Source organism: Rhagoletis pomonella, unplaced genomic scaffold (genome assembly GCF_013731165.1).
Source record: "Rhagoletis pomonella isolate Grant_MI unplaced genomic scaffold, Rhpom_1.0 Rhpom_scaffold_00001, whole genome shotgun sequence".
NCBI classification, from domain to species: domain Eukaryota; kingdom Metazoa; phylum Arthropoda; class Insecta; order Diptera; family Tephritidae; genus Rhagoletis; species Rhagoletis pomonella.
This window is the reverse complement of record NW_023458555.1, coordinates 2,596,277-2,604,063: the sequence shown is the minus strand read 5'-3', so window position 1 is coordinate 2,604,063 and position 7,787 is coordinate 2,596,277. Positions and strand designations below refer to the sequence as shown.

Below are 7,787 nucleotides of genomic sequence, written 5' to 3'. Positions count from 1 at the left end.
GAGCGAAAAATGACGCCAGTTAGCCTCAAAAATTCATTTTTTTTTTTAATATTCAATTAGTTTGTCTTCGAAACACTGGATTACAGCATCGCAATGCAATTGCGGTTGCGATTATTATTGTTAGCCCTTACCACTACAATCGTCAAAGAATCAAAGGTAATTAAAAAGGAAAAACTGTTTACAAAGTGCTCGTCATGAGAAGAAAACAACAACATTAACAATGCAAATCTCTTGTTTGCTTTATTAAATAGCCTGCGCATGCCAATGTGCTCTTCCGCTTTGCATTGGATTTTCATGTAATATCTGGCGATTCCTCTGAGGATGAAGGTGTTATTAATAAAACTTTAATATTTGAAAATAATCGTGTTACCGTGAAAAATAACCTCCATCCTGATGAGCCGCTAGAAGAAGAACTTACAGCACGCCCCAATGAGTTGGCTTTAGCCACAACCACGGCTGGGCCGCTCCTCGAGCCAATGAATGACCTTTGGTTGCAGCAGCAGAATCTCATCGACCCAACTGAACAGAAATTGAAGGAAATCGTAGAGGCATTGACCAAGCTAAATGAGGAGATATGGCCAGTCGTAGGACGCAGTGATTTTGTGTCGTCGAAGGTGAAAATGATCAATCACTACATTAATATTCTGGATGCTTCCGCAGCTGAGGCACTCAACTCGAACACCACCACCACCAACCCCGCCAACAAATTCGAATATTTGCGAAAATTTTTAAAATTAGCGGATAAGCTTAAGGAACCGCCTGGCGGTGTTAATGGCGGAAAGCGCAGTATGGAGTATATGGTGATGAAATTGGAACTGGACAAGTATCAAATCGGAAAATTGCAGGCTGAGGTTGAAGCCCAGGTGGCTGCGTGTGAGAGAGCGTGGCAAAATTATGTCGAATCGAAAGTGGTTGAAGTAACAATTTGACGAAATGACAACGCCATTGGTTACATATAGCATTTAAAAGTTGATAGATTATAGCTGGCCAAATGAAGGGACTAAATTTTAGGTTGCGGAAGACAACCAAATAACTGCAAAAATTATTATGTTCTGTAGCGTTTATATGCATTTAACATACGTACGTATGTATTGTATATGTATGTATTTAAGTGTGTTAAAAATAAAACAGCATAAAAACCCCATTGTTCCTGTAAACTGAATTTTATACCCGTAATTCATTGTTTAAAGCACCCGCTAATATTTAATATCCATGCACAAGCCGAGTTCTTGCGTTGAGCGTCTCGCTACAACCAAGACAAAGATAAAAAAGTTAAAATGAAGAAAGCCAAAAATTTAACGATATACGGAAAAACCAAATCTCAACGAATTTTCTATACTTCTTCATCATCGCCTAAGTAGGCGAGCATCCACCCACGCAGTCTGCAGCACTGAGTATTCGATCAAGTCTGTAACATAATCCCGAACTCTTCTTCTCCCTTTCGCCTTAGCCAACCGGCGCACAGTGGCATTTCGGCGGTAAAAATACAACTTTTGGAATATTCATTTTTTATATTTGAATGCTTTAGATTAAAGCAGGGATCACGATTTGTACATTTGCACAGATTTGTACATTTTGGCAGGTACAGAGTGGTGTGGCAGGTACAGAGTGGTGTTGTTCGGAAATTCTTTTATTGAGCTGAACTCAAATTTCTAAACAACACCACTCGGTGACGGTAAAAATGTACAAATCGTGTGATCTTCGCTTAAGAAAGTGGTATTTGAATTATGTGCAAAATAAAACCAACAGCAGTCAGAAGAATTTTATTCAACTAAAACTGATTGAGATTTTAGTTTACTTAAGCAATGTATTTTTCTTATAACTTTTGTTTTTATTGCTTTTGCTGTAGGTTCATATGAAAACATAGCATTTCGTACACTAAATTGAGAAAAAAATTAGGCAATCGAGCAAATATTTTAATAAATATGTATTAGCAGACAAAAATGCTACTTTATAAATACTAACTTTGACACTTATTATAGACAAAAACTTATAAAGGAAATCCATCTTTCTACGCCTTTTTACTATAAAAAAAAATGGAATACCGGAATATTCCATATCGATCTCTGAAAAAAAAAATCCTCACATTTGCGACTTTTAACGTAACCTCATATAGTAATGATGGCATTTGTTGTAGTTTTAAGACGTTTTTGGGGTTAAGTTTGCATGGGAGGTATGTGTTAAAATAAACCGATTACTCCCGATTTTCGGATTTTAGTTATAATACTATTAATATTGCCAAAATTTCGGAATATGTTCACTGGCCCTCTTTTTAAGGGTCGAGGTATTTTAAAAACCCGTATTTATGCTCTGATTTGTTTCACATTTAGTTGAAACGTAGTAGGACAGATATTTTTCAAAAAATTAAACCGCTGGTGGCGCTGATGTCAAAACAAAAAGTACGTTTGACCAAAAATGCATGTTTTCATCCCGTTAAAAATTCTTTTAAGAACAATTTCAATGGAAATTTAAGTAACGTAACGCCAGGTAACGTCAAGTCAGATAATTTAGCATAAAGCAGAAAATATTTTTACATTAAAAACTTGGAAAATTGCCCTTAAACATTTCCAATATTAATACAAAAGCTTTTATACAAATAGTCTTGCCCCAATTTGCAAAGTTTTGCAACTTTGTAATCGAAGTCCAAATCCAGTTCTGTTTTTTGTAACGTCACGCCAGCGCATAAGTTAACTAATATCTTTAAATCGCTACTACCAACAGTTGTAATTTTTTTTGTGAATAAGCGGTCATTTAATTGTCAAGCAAATATTGAAAAACCATTTTAAAATTTTTATTTTGTCAATTATTTTTTTTTAACATTTTGTCATAGGAGCCTCACATAACGCCAGTTTGGAAATACCCATATGGAAAACGGAGGTTCAACGCCGACTGCTTCTAATTTTTCCACTGTGCGAGGTGTCGGCAAACTTAACGCTGCAATGGGCTACATTGCTTTTTATTGATTTGTGGCGCATAGTCGCCGCGGCCCACAAGTATACTCGACTCTTAGTGGGAGAATGTGTTTATACATACATATGTGCATACATATCTGTGTTCGTATGGAATAGTAGCTTATATCAAAATGCTGGCTTTAGTATAATGCGGCATTCGCAGCATACGATTGCGAATGACTCACTGGCGCCGAGCTGTTGAGGAACTTTTGGACAATAAACGTGCAAGAATTAGTTCCGATACTAGCAAGTCAATATTCTTACTAAGTCTCATCAAAAATTCCTTTTCGTTTAATGAATAAAGGTAATGCCGCGTTATACTAAAGCCAACTTCCCGACATAAGCTATTATTCCATACGAACACAGATACATATGTACATATATTCATGCATCTATGGATATTAAGGTGTCCCAGAAACTCGAATGCGAAACTCATGCATACCTATGTTTTTTTATTTGAACTAACTGAAACCAACTCCTGGATGACAGAGCTTTGTTCGGAGTGCTAATACCTTTTAAAGTTTTTAAAAATTTAATGAGAGAGTCGTACTATATACTAAAAAACAAAGATAAACCTAGAAAATCTCTCTTCTTAGAGTCCAAATTATTAGGAGGGTTTGAAACTGCATGTATAGAAAAATAAAAACATACATACATACATATGTATTGTGAAAGTATCGATTATACCATGGCGCAATAAACAGGTACACAATTTTGTGGACCTTGGTATCACAATAGATCCAAAACTTAATTTTAATCTTCACATTAATGCGACGGTCAACAAGGCTAAAGGGTGCTTGCATTTGTGAAACGATGGTCAAAAGAATTTAGTGACCCTCATATCACTAAAACTCTGTTTTACAGCATTAGTTAGACCGATTCTGGAATACGGTTCGGTGGTTTGCAATCCAAGGTATCAAATTTACTCAGACAAGATAGAATAAATTCAAAAACAATTCCTACTTTTTGCTTTAAGAAATTTCCGTTGGGATTCTCAATATAACCTTCCGCCTTATACGAGCCGATTAAAACTTATTCATCTTCCTACACTTGTCAGTCGCAGGGAAATGCTTGGCAAAATTTGTATGGTTAAAAATATTGACAGGCTCAATTTCTAGTCCGCTTCTCCTGGATGAAGTTAGCCTTAATGTTCCCTCCCATGTATCACGACAGTTTTATCCCCTATTTTTGAAAACTTGTAAAACTAATTTTGTATTACACCCACTCCGTTGCTTATGCCAGGATTTTAACTCCCAAGTCAAAATTTATAGGCAAATTTTTAAATAAGGCAGTGTCAAAATCTTTCTTCTCGCTCTAATTACTTCGCCTGACGGTCAATTCCCGATCTGCGTTATCGTTAAGTGAAGTGAAAAGTATAAAATTAACACCGAAATAAATGCGGTCTAAAGGTGTTATTTCTATCACTTTACGATAACGCAGAACGGGAATTTACCCTCTGGTATAATTATACCATGCGATTATACTGTTTTCATCCGCCCAATTCTGTGTTCTATTGATAAATTATTTATAAAGACAAGTTTATCAAGATTTTTTCAAGCAAAAGCTCTACGATTTCCAAATGAGGGGAACTAATTTCACTGTCTCATATAAAAAAGGCCTGGAGGCTATGCATCGAATTTCGGGGAAAACATCTGGGACACCCTAATAATCATGCATACTTACATATTTAAGTGCATACGCATTGGAAAGTTGATAACTGGCAGAGGTCCAGTGGGGAGGAGGACTTAATGCAGCTGCGGTGTGTAGGCGTGTGGTAATAACGAATGTACTGTGACAACGCTTTTACTGCGCCGCGTTTCTTGTGTCTATTGTCAGTTAGCTGATCTCGACTCAACAGACTACATTTAAACTGGTATTTATTAGGTATGTACATTGTGCATACATACAATACCTGCATATCGTCGCTTAAAGCGCAAAACCTCTTAACTGACATTTGTGCCAAAGGCGATATTAGCTCACCGGAAGCTCCTGGCATCGAGCCTTTTTCATTCGTATGAAAATACCGATATTTAGGGATAAAAGGCAGAGATAATTAGAGATGAAAGAGAGAACCGTTTTGGAATAAGAAAGTTTCTAAGGCTCTCCTGTAAAATTTGGGCAAACCTCACACACGAGGTTTTGCATTATCTTGATACGCAATTTGTTTTTTATTTTATTTTTTTGTGAAAGTTTTATGTCTAATGCATCTCAAGCATCGACTCAAGTTAGATGTTTGTTTTGAGCTTATATATACATATCTGTGTTCGTATGGAAAAGTAGCTTATGTCGAAAGGCTGGTTTTAGTATAAATCGGCATTCGCAGCATACAATTGCGAATGACTTACGGGCGCTAAGCCGTTAAACAACTTTTAGCAAATAAACGTGCAAGAAATAGTTCCGATACTAGCAAGTCAATATTCTTTTTAAGTCTCATCAAAAAATTCCTTGTCGTTTAAAAAATAAAGGCAATGCCGCATTATACTAAAGCCGGCCTTTCGACATAAGCTACTTTTCCATACGAACACAGATATGTATGTATGTATGTAGCTCCAAAAAAAAACACCAAATAAAACCGGGAAAATTGGGACTCAGGGCCTGGCCTAGCTGTTTGGTTATGGTTTTGAACCTAAGATATTAACCGCTGATAGAAGTGCATAAAAATATCGTTTTGCTATATAATCTCTCTCTACTCCAAGGCACTTCCTACATTTATCATAGAGGGCTTTTAACCCAGTTAAAAAAAAAAAATATTCTCCGTCTTTTTCTTCGAAATGCTTGTCTACTGCCGCCTTGATTTCTTCCTCACTCGTAAATCTTCGTCCTCGGAGGTGTTTCTTCAAATTGGAGAACAGGAAGTAGTCGGCAGGTAATAGCAGCCACAGGTTCTTTCGAAAGAGAAAGGGCCCAAATGGCGCGTCAGAATGGGTACTTTGCGTACGTTCCACTCAAGGATGAATCTGACAGTTCAGAAGACTGCGTGTGTTTGCATAGAGAGCGTCATATTGGCAACCCTGGCGTTTACGGACCCAACGAACCAACGAACCAACGACCAACACTCAGCTTTTGACGCACGTAAGTACATACGTCACTGCTGATAGTTCTATAACATTGCGTTTACACAGTCAAAACAATTGGAAATATGTATTAATTTTCACATTGTTTGAGTAAAGTAGTCGTCCAGATAAACTGTTCGTATTATTTAAAAAAAAAGTGTGAATGCTTTGCTATAGTATCTGCAGAGGTAACTTGTGTAAACCCCATAAAGAACAGCTGATTTTTGTTTGCAGAGGCCACATCTTCATTGTGGCGTATCTCTACGTTACGTGCGCCACTTCCTTCGCATGATTTGGCGTTATTCACGTACAAGTACCCATTCTGACCGGCCTACAACGGCTTATGACTAATGATAAATACTGGTATCTTCTTCTTATTTGACGCTTTAACCGCCTAAGCGATTTTGGCCAATTGGAAATGCCAACTGATGTCATGTCCTACTCCTCTTGATCTTTCCATTTCAATCGGGGCCTCCCTCTTCCTCTGCTACCACCAACGGGTTCCGAGTTGAATACTTTCAGAACTTGAGCTTCGGTGTCCATTCAAACGACATGGCCAAGCCAGCGGAGCCGCTGTATTTTAATTCGCTGCACTATGTCCATGTCGTTGTAAAGCTCAGGCCCGTAAATGTTCCGCAAAATCTTTCTCTCGAATACTCCAAGAGCCGCCTCATCGGATGTTGTCATTGTCCATGCTTCTGCGCCATATACAATCACGGACATGATGAGTGACTTATGGAGTGTGGTTTTCGTACGTCGAGAGAGGACTTTACTCCTGAATTGCCTACTCAGTTCAAAGTTGCACTTGTTGGCAAGAGTGATTCTGCGTTCTGCGATTTCCATGCTGACATTATTATCGGCGTTAATTCTGGTTCCTAAGTAAACGAAATTCTCTACTTTCTCGAATTTATAACTGTCAACAATGACCTGGGTGCCAGGGCATGAATGTGCTGACTGTTTGTTTGATGACCAAAGATACTTCGTCTTGTCTTCGTTTACCACCCGTAACCCGTGGTACCTGGCGCGAATGGCGGGGTCGCCTTTCTTGTGGATTGGTCAGAGCACACTTAAATTCCAGTCGTCGGGCATGCGTTTATCTGACCATATCCTGCATAAGAATTAATGCATGCACCTTATCAACTCCTTGCCACCGTAATCGAATAGCTCAGCTGGCAGGCTGTCAGTTTTGTTGTTTTTCAGCCGCGTTATTGCTATTCGTATCTCGTCATAGTCAGGCGGAGGAACATCGACTCCGTCAGCATCGACTGGAGGCTCGGATTATTCTTATCCACAACTTTCCGTGCTGCTACTATTCAGTAGGGTGAAAAAGTGTTCCCCCCATAACTTAAGTACGTTCTGAACATCGGTAACTAAGACGCCGTTCTTGTTCTTACAGGAGTGCGCCCTGGGGTATGGTTAAAAAAAAAAAAACAATTGGGTATTATTATTGTTACAGAGTTCTCCGATAGAAAAATATTGATTTTTAAGAATTCTAGGCCATTTCTACGAAAAGTGGTTTTTTCCCCATATAAAATACATAGAAAACTTTGGGCGCTTTGAGCGGCCTCTAAATATTTTTTGATTTCAAAATAAAAAAAAATGGGGTATATATTTTCGGTATAGAACAATCCCAGTGGGTGAGAGCATAAAAATTCCGACTTTACTTTTTTACATCCATTTTTGGATCACCCTAATGTACATACATATATATGCACACTTAACAAATATGTAGTTCTGAGCATAAACCCATGAGCCGACAGACACTACACGTCCCATAGTAGCT

At 38.1% G+C, this 7,787-nt stretch overlaps 1 protein-coding gene across 2 annotated transcripts; it reads left to right on the top strand.

Annotated features, from left to right (window-relative positions):
• Positions 1–49: 49 nt before the first annotated feature.
• LOC118736315 lies at positions 50–1,162 on the top strand. 2 transcript variants are annotated; one of them, XM_036466417.1, is made up of 3 exons: positions 50–156; positions 252–951; positions 993–1,162. In XM_036466417.1, the coding sequence occupies exons 1-2, from the start codon at positions 94–96 to the stop codon at positions 927–929; spliced, it is 741 nt and encodes a 246-aa protein (XP_036322310.1). In that variant the 5' UTR covers positions 50–93; the 3' UTR covers positions 930–951; positions 993–1,162. The 2 variants fall into 2 exon arrangements, with proteins under 2 accessions (XP_036322310.1, XP_036322306.1); XM_036466413.1 differs by having other exon boundaries at positions 252–1,162.
• Positions 1,163–7,787: the final 6,625 nt, after the last annotated feature.